Source organism: Neovison vison, chromosome 4, assembly GCF_020171115.1.
Source record: "Neovison vison isolate M4711 chromosome 4, ASM_NN_V1, whole genome shotgun sequence".
In the NCBI taxonomy this organism is placed as follows: domain Eukaryota; kingdom Metazoa; phylum Chordata; class Mammalia; order Carnivora; family Mustelidae; genus Neogale; species Neogale vison.
This window is the reverse complement of record NC_058094.1, coordinates 63015315-63032878: the sequence shown is the minus strand read 5'-3', so window position 1 is coordinate 63032878 and position 17564 is coordinate 63015315. Positions and strand designations below refer to the sequence as shown.

At 39.4% G+C, this 17564-nt stretch overlaps 1 protein-coding gene and 1 non-coding gene across 7 annotated transcripts in view; both read right to left on the bottom strand.

The window, feature by feature from the left end:
• The window catches only part of NCOA2 (nuclear receptor coactivator 2), a 305109-nt gene that overhangs the window by 94038 nt on the left and 193507 nt on the right, over window positions 1–17564 (bottom strand). For all 6 annotated transcript variants that reach the window (XM_044245473.1, XM_044245474.1, XM_044245472.1 and 3 more), the window contains 2 exons: window positions 16456–16560; window positions 12771–12943 (listed from right to left, as the gene is read on the bottom strand). In XM_044245473.1, coding sequence (XP_044101408.1) covers window positions 12771–12943; window positions 16456–16541 — 259 coding nt within the window. In that variant the 5' untranslated portion in view covers window positions 16542–16560. The remainder of the gene's footprint in view (window positions 1–12770; window positions 12944–16455; window positions 16561–17564) is intronic.
• Window positions 4666–4797, bottom strand: LOC122905782. Its single transcript, XR_006384457.1, has one exon. It is a non-coding gene; the product is annotated as a small nucleolar RNA SNORA72 (small nucleolar RNA).

Genomic DNA, 17564 nt, shown 5'->3' with positions numbered 1-17564 from the left:
CTAGTATTTCTAGAATCTAGAGACCATGGTGGACAACTTTAAGTCAACTCTAATAAAGACTGCTAAGAGTCTCATTTTATGTCACCTTTTCCAAATTTTAATATTGCTTCAATACTTTACCTACTGTCCCACCTCGCTCTCACCTGCCCTTTTCAGCCTCAAAATCAACCAAATGCTTCAAAATATCCTATCCTGTAGCTTAATAGTCTGACTTCACACCCAGTATATGCTTTGAGACCTTCTGTGTCTTTGCTCAGGTTCCTCTGCTTCCTGTTTGGATGTTGCTCAACCGTAACTATGTCACCTACTACAACCTCACTTTTCTAGAAGAAGAAAGAAACAAAGAACTACAAAAACAACAAAGAAACAATTAATATGACGGCAATAAGCGCATACCTATCAATAATCACTTTCTTTTTTTTTAAGATTTTTAAAAATTTATTTGACAGACAGAGATCACAAGTAGGCAGAAAGGCAGGCAGAGAGAGAGGAGGAAGCAGGCTCCCCGCCGAGCACAGAGCCCGATGTGGGGCCCGATCCCAGAACCCTGGGATCATGACCCGAGCCGAGGGCTGAGGCCTTAACCCACTGAGCCACCCAGGCGCCCCACTTTATTTTTTTTTAAAGATTTTATTTATTTATTTGACAGACAGAGATCGCAGGTAGGCAGAGAGGCAGGCAGAGAGAAAGGAAGGCAAGCAGATTCCCTGCCAAGCAGAGAGCCCGATGCGGGACTCAACCCCAGGACCCTGAGATCATGACCTGAGCCGAAGGCAGAGGCTTTAACCCACTGAGCCACCCAGGTGCCCCAATAATCACTTTAAATGGACTAAATGCTCCAATCAAAAAGACCTAGAGTGACTAAGTGGATTAAAAAATAAAATCCATCTCTATGTTGCCTACAAGAGACTCACTTCACACTTAAAGACACATGTAGACTGAAAGCGAAAGGACAGAAAAAGATATCCCACGCAAATGGAAGCAAAAAAGAAAAAGTTGAGGTAGCAATATTTATATCAGACAAAACAGACTTTAAAACAGGACTGTAGCAAGAGACAAATAAGGGCATGATCAATTCAACAAGATATTCTAAGTATCTGTATACCCAACATAGGAACACCTAAAAATATAGAACAAATATTAATAGGCAGAGAGGAAGAAATTGACAGGAGTACAATCAGAGTAGGGGTACATCAATGGATGGATCATCCAGACAGAAAATCAACAGGTTAACTGTGGTTCTGGATGACACTTCAGACCAGATGGTCTTGACAGATATATATACACACAGAACTCTCCATCCCAAAACAGCACAAGATATATTATTTTCAGGTACACAGGGAACATTCTCTGGGACAAACTGGGTTAGGTCACAAAACAAGTGTCAAAAAATTTAAGGAGACTGTAGTCATATCAAGCATCTTTTCTAATAGTGGTGAGAAACTAGAAATCAGTTACAAGAAGAAAACTGGAGGGGAAACAAGAAAAAAGAAAGCAAGTATGTGGAGACTAAACATTCTACTAAACAAAAAAATGGGTCAACAAAGAAATCAAAGAGGAAAAAAAAAAGTACCTTGAGAGCAAGGAAAATGAAAACAAAATGGTTCAAAAACTTTGGGATGCAGCAAGAGCAGTTCTAAGAGATACAGCCCAACCTCAAGAAATGAGAAAAATCTCAAGTAAATGCTTCAACCTTACACCTAAAGGAACTAGAAAAAGAAGAACAAAGTAGAAATTTGTTAAGTTCGAAGTTCAAAGTGGAAGTGAGTTAAACAGAGACTAGAAGAATAATAGAAAAGATCAATGAAATTAAGAGATGCTTCATTGAAAAGATAAAAATTAGTAACAACCTTTAGTCACACTCATAAAAAAAGGGGTGAGGGGTGGGGGAAGAGGCTTCAAATAAAACGAAAAGAGAATAAGTCACCTCTGACAGCAGAAACACAAAAGATTATAAAAGACTGATACAGAAGTTTATATGCCCACAAATTAGACTGCCTAGAAGATATAGAACCATTTCTAGAAATACACAATCTTCTAAAGCTGAATCAGAAAGAAACAGAAAATCCGAACAGACCAATTACTAGTAATAAAATTGAATCAATAATTTTAAAAAACTCCTAATAAACAAGAGTCCAGGACCAGATGACTTCCCAGGTGAATCCAACCAAACATTTAAGGACGAGTATCAGCTGCATTCTTCCTTATTGAGGAAGCTTATTGAGATGAATGAATAAGGCTATTCATTTCAAACTATTCCAAAAAAATTGAAAATGAATTTTTCCAAATTCATTCTATGAGGCAGGCATTGCCTTGACACTAAAACCAAACACTGATAAACACTGACGTAAAGATCCTCAACAAAATATCAACAAACCAAATTCAACAATACACTAAAAGGATCATTCACCACGAATAAGTGGGATTTATTCCAGGGATACAAGAAGGGTTCAGTATCTGCAAATCAACAATGTGATACAGCGCATTAACAAAATAAGGGGAAGAAATCATATGATGTCAATAAATGCAAAAAAAGCATTGACAAAATTGGACATCCCCTGATGACAAATCTAAGTGAAGTGGGTATAGAGGGAACATACCTCAAAATAATAAAGGTCATACATGACATGACAAATCCACAGCTAACCTCGTATTCAATAGTGAAGAGCTGACAGCTTTTCCTCTAATATCAGGAACAAAACAAAGATGCCCACTTTTATTCAATGTGGTACTGGAAATCCTTGTCACAGCAGGCAGAGAAAAAAAACAACATCCAAATTGGTAAGAAAGAAGTAAAACTGTCACTATTTGTAGATGACACGATATTATATATAGAAAACCCTAGGGGGTGCCTGGGTGACTGCATTTGGGGTCCTGGGACAGAGCCCTCAGGCTACCTGCTCAGTGGGGAGTCTCCTTCTCCCTCTGACCCGCCTCCCCCCCCTTGCTCACTCTCTGTCTCTCAAATAAATAAAATCTCGGGAAAGGGAAGGGAAGGGGGCAAAAAGGGAGAAGGAAAGGGAAGGGAAGGGAGAAAGAGAAAGGAAGGTAGGAAGGAAGAAATTAATTACTTCCTAGGGGCACCTGAGTGGCTCAGTTGGTTGAGTGTCTTAACTCTTGATTTTGGCTCAGGTCCTGATCATAGGGTCATGAGATTGAGCCCCACAATGGGCTCCATGCTCAATGCGGAGCTTGCTTGTCCCTCTCCCTCTGCTCCTCCCCCTGCTCTCCCTCACATAAATAAATAAAATCTTTATTTAAAAATTAAAAAACAAAAACAAAAACAACCCAAAGACTCCACAAAAAACCCACCAGAACTAAAAAATGAATTCAGTTAGGTGGCAAGTTACAAAATTCTGTTGCATTTCTATACAATAATAATGAACCAGCAGAAAGATAAGTTGAGACAACTTCGCATTTATAACTGTATTAACCCCCCCAAAAAAACCTCATACCCCCCCCACAAAAGACAAAGTAGGAATAAATTTAACCAAGGAGGTGAAAACCTATACTCTGAAAACTGTAAGAAATTGATGAAAGAAACCGAAGATAACACAAATGAATGGAAAGACGCTCATGGACTAAAAGAATTAATATGAAAATGTCCATAGTAGTGAAAGTAGTCTACAGATTCAATGCAATCCCTACCAAAATACCAACAGTATTTCTCACAGAACTGGAGCAAATAATCCTAAAATTTGCATGGAAGCATAAAGGACCCTCAACAGCCAAAGCAATCTTGAGAAGGAACAAGCTGGAGGTAGTGCCACCCAGATTTCAAACTATTCTACAGAGCTATAGTAATCAAAACAGTATGGCACTGGCACAAAAACAAAGACATCAGTGGAACAGAATAGAGAGTCCATGTTTTTATGGTCAATTAATCTATGACAAAGGAGGCAGGAATATCTAATGGGAAAAGACAGTCTCTTCAATAAATGGTGCTGGAGAAAACTGAACAACTAGCAAGAGAAGAAACTGGACCACTTGCTTATACCATATACAAAAATAAACTTGAAATGAATTAAAGACCTAAATTTAAGACCTGAAACCATAAAAATCCTGAAAGAACACACAACCAGTAAACTGTCGGACACTGGTCTTATTAATATACATTTTTAAATTTTTCTCTTCAGGCAACTGCAACAAAAGCAAGAAATAAACAGGTGGGGCTACATCAAACTAAAAAGTTTTTGCATAGGGAAGGAACCCAACAACAAAATGAAAAAAGCAACCTCCTGAATAGGAGAAGGTATTTTTGTTGTTGTTGTTGTTGTTTTAGATTTTATTTATTTATTTGACAGAGAGAGAGAGAGAGATCACAAGTAGGCAGAGAGAGAGAGGAGGAAGCAGGCTCCCTGCTGAGCAGAGAGCCCGATGCGGGACTTGATCCTAGGACCCTGAGATCATGACCTGAGCCGAAGGCAGCGGCCTAACCCACTGAGCCACCCAGGCGCCCAGAAGGTATTTGTTTTTGTTTTTAGTTTTACAGTTCATTTAATGGCAACTGGTAAATCATCAAATTAGCAATGGTTATCTTCAAAAGTTATTACACTTGTTTTGTTGTCATTTCTCAAGGATGATTATATTCCTACAGTCATAGACATTTCCTACATACGAGGCATCATGTAAATCAGACATCGGGAAAAAAAAAAATTAGACTTGGTTTATCACCAGCAATGATAAAACCAGACCTAGGGAAAGAACAAAGTCTGGGGACACACGCATGGTCTTATTATAGCAAATGGTTAGCCTGCTGTGATTATTACAAAATCAGAACAGTGGAAATATTCATGGTGGGAGAAGATAGAAGATATTTGTAAATGATATATTGTGACAAGAGGTTGGTATCCAAAATACATAAAGAACTTATACAACTTTACACCAAAACCCAAAAATCCAATTAAAAAATGGGCAGAGGACCTGAATAGATGTTTTTCCCAAGAAGACATACAGATAGCTGAGAGGCACATGAAAAGATGCTCAACAACAACAACGATGCCTAGTATCACTAACCATCCAGCAAATGCAAATCAAAACCACAGTGAAATGGCATCTCACACCAGTCAGAATGACTAGTATCAAAAAGTGCTGGTGAGGATGTGGAGAAAAGGGAACCGTCTTCCACTGTCAGTGGTAATGTAAATTGGTAAAATCATTGAGAAAAACAGTATGGAGGTACTTCAAAAAATGAAAAATAGAAGTATCACACGATCCAGTAATTCTACTGCTGGACACTTACCCCAAAATAATAAAAACACTAATTCAAAAAGCTGTATGCACCCCTGTTTACTGCAACATCATTTGTAACAGCCAAGATACGAAAGCACCCCAACTGTCCCACTGATAGATGAATGGATAAAAAGGATGTGGGGTGTGTGTTTATACCATGTACAGGTATCACTCAGCCATAATAAAGAATGAAATTTTGCATCTGAAACAATATGGACAGATCTAGAGAGTACTATGCTAAGTGAAAGAAGTCAGACAGAGAAAGACAAACACTATATGATTTCACATAGATATGCAATCTAAGAAACAAAACAAACAAAAAACCAGAAACACTTGTAAAAACACTTGATAATACAATACTCTTTACTGTCAATTCTACATAGTCAGAACAAACTGGTGGTTACTAGAGGGGAGAAATGAGACAGGGGATGGGAGAAGCAAATGAAGGGGATTAAGAGGTACAAACTTCCAGTTATAAAATAAGTCACAGGAATGAAAAAGTATAGTATAGAGAATATGGTCAATAATACTGCATTCACTTTCCACGGTAAAAGATGATAACTACACTTATCATGGTGAGGCAATCTGTGATACACATAACGTCAAATCGTGACACTGTACACCTGAAACTAATATGATATTGTATGTTGACTATACTACAACTGAAACTTAAAAATAATAAAATAAAGGGGCACCTGGGTGGCTCAGTCGGTTGAATGTCCAACTTTTGATTTTGCATCAGGTCATAATCTCATGGTTATGAGACTGAGCTCTGTGTCAGACCCTGCATTCAGCGTGGAGATAGCCTGATATTCTCTCTCTCTCTCCCTCCCTCTCCACCTGCCTCTACCCTGCTCCCTCCCCCCAATCAATCAATTTTCACCAGCATTTGTCATCATTCTTATTTCCATTGTCCTCTATAGTTTCCCAGTTAGCTGTCTACAAGCTGATGTCCCTCCAAATGAGTGAAAGTTCCAAGGAAAACAATCACTTTACTGATTGATTGTTGGATTCCCACCTAGTGAAGAACAATATGTCTTGCATATAGGATTTACTCAATAAAACATTTACCAAATGATGCTTGCTTTTGAATGAAATCAACACATGCAGTGCAGTGTCAGAATTACTTTCCTTTTTTAAAAAAAAAAAAAAAAAAGATTATTTATTTGGGAGAGACTGAGAGAACGAGTGGAGGAGGGGCAGACGGAGAAGCAGACTCCCTGAAGAGCAAGGAGCCCGATGTGGGGCTCAATCCCAAGTGGTCCGAGCCAAAGGCAGATGTTTATCAGACTAAGCCATCCAGGCACCCCTCAGAATTAACTTCTTTCCATACCAGTAGATGATCAAGAAGAGAAAGGATGTCTACATTCTGTAGAGTATGGAAGCTAGTTTAAGTCTTGAAATCACAGCTCATGTCATAAACTGCTGAAATCCGAAAGCATTAGGGTATGTTAAATTACTTAAATCCTCTCCATTTGAAAGCTGTTAAATAAACAAAATAACCCCTTCCATATACTTAGGAAAAAGTGTGTGTGGGGGGGATCCTAAGAAGAAATGACAGCAGGCATTCTACCCCTGCTCGCTAATTTTTTTTTTTTAAACATTTTATTTATTTATTTGACAGAGAGAGATCACAAGTAGGCAGAGAGAGAGGAGGAAGCAGGCTCTCCACGGAGCAGACAGCCCGATGTGGGGCTCGATCCCAGGACCCTGGGATCATGACCCGAGCCGAAGGCAGAGGCTTTAACCCACTGAGCCACCCAGGTGCTCCCCTGCTCGCTAATCTTAAGGATTTCATTAATAATATGAGCCATTAATCCACATAAAACTATGAAAGTGAATTTATACATCATTAGAAAAATATCTTTATTAAAAATTGCAATGCCAAGAACATAATGCCAATCATTGACTATATTATCAATGAAATAAAGTCTGATTTATTACTGGATGTATGGAAACATGTAACAGTTTCAGGTCTTCAAGAGAAAACTAAGGCCAGTCAGATTCATTCCTGCATTGAAGTAAATACAGATGAAATAAAAACTGTCAAGACTCTGCCCTCTTTAGTTCTCCTTAAAGCAAGATTCTTGAAAATGCCACCTGGGTAACATGGACAAGCAGGTACCAGAAAGGTCCAGCAGGAGAAACAGAGTCAGAGGGAGGGATCCAGATGTAGTCACACCAACATATCTGTTATGTGTATTTTTTGTCTGACTGCGTAATTGGATAGCTTTTATTTACTTACTTCTACATGAAAAGTAAAAAGAATCAACACTATGAGAACATTAAGGCTTAAAATTGTAACAAAGAATCCAAAATCTAGTTTAAGTAGTGAGTCCCCAGACCTGAAGTCCTCAGGGAGGAAACCTAGATCTTCCTGGATGATGATTCCAAGTACAGATGTCAGAAGCAATAATAAGAGTAATAACTACTGTTTAGTATGTATGTGCCAAGGACTAGATTAAGTCCTAAATAAACATTATTGAGCATATGCTTCACAAGAACTTATCCTCTTTTTACAGATTAGGAAGTTAAAACCCAAAGATGTTAAGAAACTTGCATGTGGTCATACAACTGGGGAGAAGAGAGACTGTGTTCATGTTAGATCATAAAGCTTAAGATCTTAAAGAGATTATTACACGGATTATTATCTACAAGTGCATGCCCAAAAGAGGCGGAGTTTCCTAAACTGCCTCTGCCATCAACACCCTAAGGTTTCATCACATGCTACCTAACCAAGGCCTAGGAGCATCTCCCCAAAAGCCTGATTTATAGAAATCTGATCCCTGAAAGACATCTGATAATCAGAGCCCTTCTGCTTACTTTGCTTCATGACAGCTATTAGCTCAAGCTCAGGCTTCAGCTTGAATGACAATTTCCACTGGAAGAACTTCATGCATTTAAGATGGTAAAAAAAGAATAGGAAAGAAAAACTATTTTTAATAGGCTCCATATGAACTTTTATAGGCTAAGATTAGGTTTGTTTCCATTACTATTTTCTTGAATTCTTAAATAATCTCATTAGTTTATGAATCTGATTCACCTACATTTATAATCCAACCTTCCCACCTCCATGGCTACAAGTGGTATACTAGGAAATACTTAAAAACCCAGCTCTCTGGGGGAAAAATAGTAAGCATCATGATGTTTACTGCAAATTTTACTCGTATAAAGGATGTACAGCATATAATGTATAATGATAATACAATACTCTTTACTGTCAATTCTACATAGCCACTTGATTCTTACAGAATGCTTCCATGAATTTTTGCCAAATTCTTGGGTTGCAACCCATCTTTGATTACCACGGATAAAAAACAGTTCCAATATGAATATTGGTTAAAATTTTCATTTAAGTTAACAAGACAAAAATGAAATAATGAAAATGTATGAAGATGCTGTGTGCAGAAATGCAACTGTCAATGTGCAAGTGACTTTTTTTTGCTGAACTGGATATTATCTTTTGTATATGCACATAATGGCCACTTAATGTTAAAATGTCAGTTGATTAAAAAAAATGTCAGAAGGTAATTAACATTTTCTCCATAATTTTCCCCCCAAAAATCTCCCTTACTTTTTAAGTCTAAAATGACAGCCAAGAAACAATAAATCAAGCCTTGATTTCCAGGGTGTCAAGACTGTTGTACTTGCAATCAGCCACAGTGACATTACTGAAGGTGGACTTAGGAAGAGATGCAGTGTGGCCACCACTTCATAGTATTTCTATCATGTAGGTGATTCAAGTTGCCATGAGCCTCTAGTGCATAGATAACAGTAAAATGCAGTAGAAGAATTAGAAAATGATAAATTTAAGTCTTCCTTAGCTTTTTAAAATATAATTTAATTGTAAGTCTATGTAATTTTTTTAAGTCTGTATAATTTTCAACAATGGCTGTGCTCATCAGTTGGCTTTAAAAATTCTTGAAACTGAAAAACTGGCTTTCATTGGTTGATATGAGTGATTCCAGCATACCAGAGGACCTCACCTTCTTTTAAAATACTTTTTTTAATGTTATTTTCTATATTAGGGGATATTCACAAGTACAAAGCAATCTGGGATCCCAATGTTCTCAAAATGGCACTGAAATCAAAACTGTGTCATTAGAGTAATCACAATGAGAAACCAGAATGGTCTTTTAGGTAGCCTGTTACTTTTCTTCTCTTTCTTTTCTTTTTTTTTTTTTTTTTAAGGTTTTATTTATTTGAGAGCAAGGGATCACAAGCAGGGGTTAGGGGAAGGACAGAGGGAGAAGCAGACTCCCCTCTGAGCAGGGATTCGCATGCCGGACTCTATCACAGAACCCTGGATCATGACTGAGTGGGAGGCAGACGCTAAACCACCTGAGCCACCCAGGCACTCCTCAATTTTATTTTTTAAGAGCACAGGAATTACTAGGTATTTTCCACAGAAATTTTTATGGAAGTTTCCAGCTAAGGAGTGTGAAGTTGGACATAGTAATTCCAAATTAAATCATCTGTATTTTTCATACCAGTTATTCCTCTTCTGTGGAACAGAAGCAATATTAGCCTCCCCAATTACGAAAAAAGGTTATTCCCTATTCATGAACTATTATCGTTAAGTTATAGGAGCCAGAAGTTTTAAACATTATCAGCATCGTCTCAAATGGGACAAAACATCAACACCTCCATATCACAAACCTGGTGTAAGGGCCTGAGTCCACAGGATGTATATCTGCTCCACTGCCGCAGGGTCCACACAGTGCCCGTGCTGTTGCGGGGCTGGGGTCTGTCAGGCATGGGTCTCATAACGCGCTTACACAGGAAAAGGCTGACATACTTCAACAGCTGGCAATTCTCCCACCAAAGTCCCATCATTTCGGTCACTTTAAAATACCCTTTCTTCTCTCTATTTACAAAGTGGATGGGAACTCAAGGGGCAGCTGATGACCGAGGAAAAGCCCCACGTGCCTGGCTCAGCTCCCTGAGATTCTGACACGGGCTGGTGCCTTCAATACGAGCCCGGCTTTCCCGAGGTGGATTCCACCCCTGCCCCCCACCCCAGATGGATTCTTTAGTGGGGATCCTCAAGCAATCCAGCTGAACTGCTCTAGCACAATTAGGGTTTTACTCAATCTGAGACCTGTGACTGAAAAAATGAAGTTTGGAAACACTGGAAAGATGATGGCTGGACTTAATTTATACCGATATAAAGGGGGATCTGTTGGGCAAGAAGAACGAGAGAGAAGGGCTTGGGTCTGACTTCTGTGCTGCTCTTGAACTTCAGCTGGCAGCGGAGGGGTCTGCAAAGGCTACGCAGAATTCTCTGGCCTCAGAACCATACCTTCTTCCAACGACCCTACAGGAAAGGATATTCATAACCCACTTTCCCACCATTTTTATCTCCCATTCTCCATCTGAAGTAAGAGCTCGCTGAAGACCCTAGCATAGGTAAGGGAAAGAAGGCGACTTTCTGCTTAGTGTGAAAAAGATACTAACTGAATACCTACCAAACCTTCATGCTGACATGTATTAGCTGAGTACATTTACATAGCTCATAATTTCAACAACCGCACAACCTCAATATTATGACTGCTAAATTCTGTATGAGGAAATGGGAGTTTGAGAGAGAGAAAATAATTTGCCCAGGTTCAAAGAGCTTGTAAGTGGCAGACCCAGGATTCATAGCTAGCTTCTGTCTGATTTGATTCTGAAGTCCTGCTGTTTTTAAAAAAACAATTTGTTACACAAAAAATACTTTTAAAATATTAGATTAGAACATGAAAGTGCATCTGTGTTTTTCATTTGGTTTTTAATTTCTGCTTCCCCTTTCAAAACCCATTACTCTGCAAATTAATAGGAACATTATAAGAATAAGACATGACAGGGTGTTTATTGCTGCTGCTTCTTGGGTGGTTGTGGTATGCAGCCTTATGATTAAACCTACAGTAAAAGTATGGCAGAGTCCCAGCGTGGCACATCTTAACGTGTTTTATGGTTGCAAGGGGGAATTACCAAGGTTTTGCAAAACTTTTAAAACCTTGTGCAAGACCTCGATAGTAAAAAAATACATAACTGTTTTAAAGTGCAAAAGCACTGCCTAACATGCAATGTTCACAAAATTGTATCATTCAAAATCTCCAGAAGCCTGAAGCCAGCAGCTTGCTTCTCCACCATAATCTCAGCAATGAGAGAAACAGCAATTTCCAAGTACTATGAAACTTTAAGCAATTATTTCTCCTAAGAGCTGTAGGAATATTATTCTATCCTTTGCTGGTCTGCCCCCCAAATGAAGAAGATATAAAATGGAGATTAAACTGAGTTTTTGATAACTGGTGGATCTCAAAGGGAAAAGAGGGAAGAAGAAAAAGATGAAGGGAGACCGAGGCAGGCACTGAGAGCAGAAACTCATGGAATGGTGACTGCCGAGTAATAGAACTTTGGTGGCAAAACCAGGAAATAAAGACTGATTTTCAGAGTGGGCTTGTATTCGAAACTGTGTTGTGTACCTTAGGCATGTATTTTTAAGTTCTTAGAAGGCAGAACTACATTTGTAACACTGTTTTATGTAAAACTTAGCTTAATAGTAAATGTATGAAAATGAAAAACGCTATGATGATGATATGCAAATAGGCAGCTAAGATTTGATAACAGATGGGAAGTTTCAGGTCATATACCTACACAAAGACATTATTTTTCTAAAATCTGCCTCTTTTGAATATCACATAAAAGGTAGATAAAAAAAAAAAATGAACTGAGAGGATGCATTCAAAAGCAGAATACAAGAGATCATAATCTCCCTCGCCCCGAAGGAAAGCAGTGTGTGAATACTTTAAGAGCATACATTGGCCCTAAGCACCCAGAAAACTGTTCGTACTTGCCTGATACTGATTTTTTTTTTTTTTTGGCACCACTAAGTCCAATGTGTTTTCTTAAATATTATTTTCTTAAATTTTTTTTTTCTTCAAAGAAGAGAGGCAGAAAATTATCTCAGAAAAAAAAAAAAAACCCCAACAAAACAAAACAAAACCCCAGGAAGAAAGCTGTCATGTTCTGTGTTTCAACTCACAAAAGAATTTTGACCAGAGGCTTGAGCCTTTCAAATCTCTTGTTATTCAGGATATGAAATTCTAATCTAGCGGCATGGCCAGTCGAGGCTGAGACTTCATCAAATATGCTGACTAGCTGAGACAGGAGGTGGCTCACTTCCTTACTTCTGGTTTCCATCTTTAGTTGGCTCCTCACTTGCAAATTATGACAGACCCTTGCTGTGCAGGCAATGAAAATTCCAAGATAGGGGAGGAGAATCAGTGGGCACCTAATTGAGTTTTACTAGATGAAAAGTTACATCACCCTGCCTCACCTCAGTCTCCTCTGTCTTTAGGGAATTGCTGAATTTTATATAAAGCCTATTTATAAACCCCTGCAAGTGATACTTGCATTCATCTGCGCTGTGACATCATTTCCTCATCAATAATTTAAACATAAGAAATGGATTAAAGGGACTCTGAAGGGACTTCTCACATATGAAAAAATAGAACCTGGATAAACTCTCCAAAAGATTAATTCAGGCTTCTTACCTTGTTCTTTGATCTGACGAATTTGCTTCACAGTTTCTTTTAAGATTGCACATTTGTCAGGTTTGAAGTTAAAGTTGTCTATATCATTAAAATTTGCAAAAATCAGCTCCGCAAGTTCTTCAATGTATTTATTTTCCTGTTCACGATTACGTTTCTCAGTGCTCCTCTTGGGACTATTAAAAAAAAACAAACATAAGCATGTTAAACAAGTTCTAATATAAAGGTAGCAAACAAAAGTTACTAACCTAAACATGGAAGTACTTTGCAGAGGGGAAAAAAAACCCTCAACTTGCCTTAAGTGTTGCACGTGTTTTTTCTGAAATCAAACTCATCCCAGTACATGATCATAGATTTATTTGTGTGACTGTTTGCGCTATGTATATCATGTCTTCCACTGGACAGTAAGCTTCACAGTGACAAAGCTCAGGATGATTTGCTCATCACTGTGCTTAATACAACACTTGGCAGAGGCAGGCATCAAATTTATTGTTGAATACACAAAGGAAAAGTTTTAGAAAAGTAAGGCAGATTATGTTATAAAATTTTTAAAAATTTACTAGGGTTAGTAAAATAAGAAAGGGAACCTAACCTCGTTATAATGGGAATAAATACACTCTGGGGATTTTTGGTAAATCTCCATAATTTTATAGACTTCTTTAGGATGTTGGTTATCAAACCAAACAATTATTTTTAGATAATGCAAAAAAACCCACAGTACAGTCAGAAACAAAATGTGAAACTGACCTAGGGTATTTGTTAACTATCCAAGTTGAATGACGTACAAAATATATACAAATGGTCCAAGTTCAATTAAAGTTTTAAAAAATTAATGCAAGGGGGGCGCCTGGGTTGCTCAGTGGGTTAAGCCGCTGCCTTCGGCTCAGGTCGTGATCTCAGGGTCCTGGGATCAAGTTCCGCATCCGGCTCTCTGCTCGGTGGGGAGCTGCTTTCCTCTCTCTCTCTCTTTCCCTGCCTCTCTGTCTACTTGTGATCTCTCTCTGTCAAATAAATAAATAAAATCTTAAAAAAAATTAATGCAAGGGAGGGAAAAATAAAAATTGGCAAGATCTTCTCATTTCAGTTTGACAAAATAGCAAGTTCCCTTTGATAATAACAGCATACAACTTTTGTTTTGTTTTGTTTTAAGTAGAGGGCCCACTAAATGCCATTCAAACTATACAATAAATAAGAAATGTAAGTTGGGGGTGCTTGGGTGGCTCGGTGGGTTAAGCCGCTGCCTTCAGCTCAGGTCATGATCTCAGGGTCCTGGGATCGAGTCCCACATCGGGCTCTCTGCGACTCTGCTCAGCAGAGAGCCTGCTTCCTCCTCCTCTCTCTCTCCGCCTGCCTCTCTGCCTACTTGTGATCTCTCTCTGTCAAATAAATAAATAAAATCTTAAAAAAAAAAAAAGAAATGTAAGTTGTTTCGTGTAGCAGCTTTCTATATTTTTAATATATATAATATCAATTGATAAGAATTTGTAGTCTGTAATACTTGCCTCCAAGTATCAGCTTTATTTTCACAAACTAATAAAGCTGAGATAGAAGACAATTTCTCCATTTCACAGTGGTTACACAACTTGTCCAAGATTACCCAGTGAGTTATCGGTAGAGACGGGCCCAGAATTTGTTTTTTTGACATCTCATTTTTATTCCTAGCTTCTACTTCACTAGGTACAGGGAAAGGTAGGGAGTGGCTGGGATACCTGGAGGAGACAAGTTTCCCCCTGGACCCCTTAGCCCCCCTCAACTTCTCTTCAGCTCCCTCTCCCCATAAGATGGATGAACACATGACAAATAGGTGAGAAAGGGGAACTGTGGTACAAAGACCTGAGAGCGCTGGGGAGGGGGTCTGGAGGCTCCCCGCCCCGCACCAGGGCACCAGGTGCCAGGGCAGCGAGACACAGGAGAACTGCCTCCGTCAAAATGGTCTTCATTTTATCAAACTGCCTCCTTGAGTGGACTTCCGGGCATTAAAGGCAGTTTGCCAGACAGATGGCTGTGGACAGCCAGGAGGTAGAGGCCACATACTGCACCCGAGGGTTGGGGGCTGGGATGTGTTCAGTAGCAATTTAATAGACTTGTTCTGTTTGGCAGGAAAAGGGGAAAAGGGAACATAAAATATTTTTGCTCTTTCTCCCTCTCTCCCTGTCTTAATGACTTTTCCTAGTCCTCTGCCCTGTTCTTCTCCAGCTGATCTTTTTACTGGCTATTTAAGAGAAGTTGCTGCTTTTACTGAACTTTTTATTTTATTTATTTATTTATTTTTAAAAGATTTTATTTATTTATTTGACAGAGATCACAAATAGGCAGAGAGGCGGGCATAGAGAGAGAGAGAGGGGGGAGGAAGCAGGCTCCCCGCTAAGCAGAGAGCCCGATGCGGGGCTCAATCCCAGGACCCTGGGATCACGACCTGAGCCAAAGGCAGAGGCTTTAACCCACTGAGCCATCCAGGTGCCCCTATTGAACTTTTTTACATCATTTACATGATTTAAGTAACCAAAAGATTGAAGTCTCTATTCTACCTTTGCTCCTTATTAGACTAGTTCTGATCCCCCCAAATGGGTTAACAACTCTTAAGTGTTCCTTCATTATCCTAAAACAAATGGTTTATACGAAGGGGTGGTTTATACAAAGGGTAGTACTCAATACTCATGCTTCACAACTTATTTTTCTCTGTAACAATGTTCTTAAGAGATTCTTTTTATATCAATCCATTAAGCATCTTCACTCTTTTTCATTGCTGTATTGCATTCCAGATTATGGAGGTATCATAGCTGTTTAAATAGTTCCCTACAGGGGCGCCTGGGTGGCTCAGTGGGTTAAGCTGCTGCCTTCGGCTCAGGTCATGATCTCAGGGTCCTGGGATTGAGTCCTGCATTGGGCTCTCTGCTGAGCAGGGAGCCTGCTTCCCTCCCTCTCTCTCTCTCTCTGCCTGCCTCTCCGTCTACTTGTGATTTCTCTCTGTCAAATAAATAAATAAAATCTTAAAAAAAAAAAAAAAGAGTTCCCTACAGACACTTAAGTTCTCCCTAATCTTCTGCAATTATTAAACAATGCTGTAATAAGTAACTTCAGTGTCTATCATTTTGCCAGTGTGAAAGCATACTCTGGGAAAATTCCTAGAAGTGGACTGCAGTTCAAAGAGGATACACATTTATAATTTTACTAGACCATGTTAAATTACCCTGCATGGAGATCAGAGCAACTCACACTTCCATCTATAATATATGACATGGAACTTGCTTTAAATTACTTGTTTTACTCACTGATGACCCACAATCTTTGTCACCAACTCAAAAAAATAAATAAAAATAAAACAGTGTAAAATTAACAGCAACTTCTGCTAGGGATCTTCTTATCTTTATCATGTCTTGTGATCTAACAGAAAAAATGTGGAAGACTCAAAATCATATAATAATCCTGCTTTAACAGTCAAGTACACAGGTGACATCAGAAGCAGCATGAAGCTTTCGTCTTCTTGTGAAGAATAGTAAAATCTGCAACCAATCAGCATAACCAAAATGTAAGCCAAATAATACATATTCAAGGTTTAACTGTTAAGGAGAAAAACCAAACACAGTATTTTGACCAGGGGGTGGGGTGGAAAGGGGGTGTCAAGTCAATGCTGCACGCATGTGACTTTCATGGGGAATATTGATTCTGTTTCCCTGCAAGTTCTAACCTGGGTCCGAGCTGGTCAGGACATTCCTTGCGCTTTCTTGTCTCTGCCCTGGACGGGTCAGAGGTGTTTTCTCCAATCCCACTCATCTTGAACACATATCAGCAACTAAAACAAAAAATGGGGTGGGGGGGACGAGAGAGAGAACAGAGCTGATGATAAAGTGGCTGATCAATTTACCACCAAAAAAAGAACTTCAACTTCAATCAGAAATTTGACCACAGTTACCAACACATTGTTTGGATTAATATGCACGAGTAACTCCTAAAGAAGGGGCTCTATTTTTTTTTTTTAACCTTGTTTAAAAGTTAAGTGTTCATCAAGGTTCACACTTCAGAAGCCAACCAGCCTACCTCACTGGGCCCAGACTCTTTAAGCAGATGATGTACTTCAGCAGCACCATGAACTACAACCTGCTGGCCCCAGGTTTCTGCAGCCAGCCTTCAGTTTCAGGAGTAATCTTGCACCACGAGTAATCTTGCACCACAGGGAAACTACAGGTGTTGTAAGGGGCTCCTCCCAGTCTCTGTTTGGGGTTGACCAATGTGAAGTCTGTGCTGCAATAGCTCGCCCACGACAGACAGCCCTGGGAAGAGGCAGTGCCCCACCACTAAGCTCAATGTTTCCAAATCCACCCAGGTAAAATGGACCCTGGCCCCAGGCAAGGCTTCCAGAAGCAATGCTCCCCAAAGAGAGGAGGTCGAGGCTCCTGGTGGAGTCTCCAGTTCCCTCCACCCCTGCAGCAGCTGCCTTGCTGCTCCGCCCTCGGTACCCTCTCTCCCCGGCAGCTCCAGCTTGCCTTCCTGAGCACACCTCCCCATCCGTGGTTTCCTCTCTCACATCCTGCTGCTCCTGATACCCTCCCTCGGCTAATTCTAGCTGCTATCACCAAAGGTCTTAAAATATCCTTAAAAAAAAAAAAAAAAAATATCAGGGAACACTACTGACCCTAATGAAGGAGGACAATTACTGGCTCCTGCTTGCTGGGTTCCTTCCAGTAAGAATATAAAAGGACATAAAGTAAGAGAATCAGTGTGTTCACATCGGTCATCATTAATAAAATCAAAATAATATTTAAATACGCAAAGATCAGGGTGACAGAGGTTTAAATT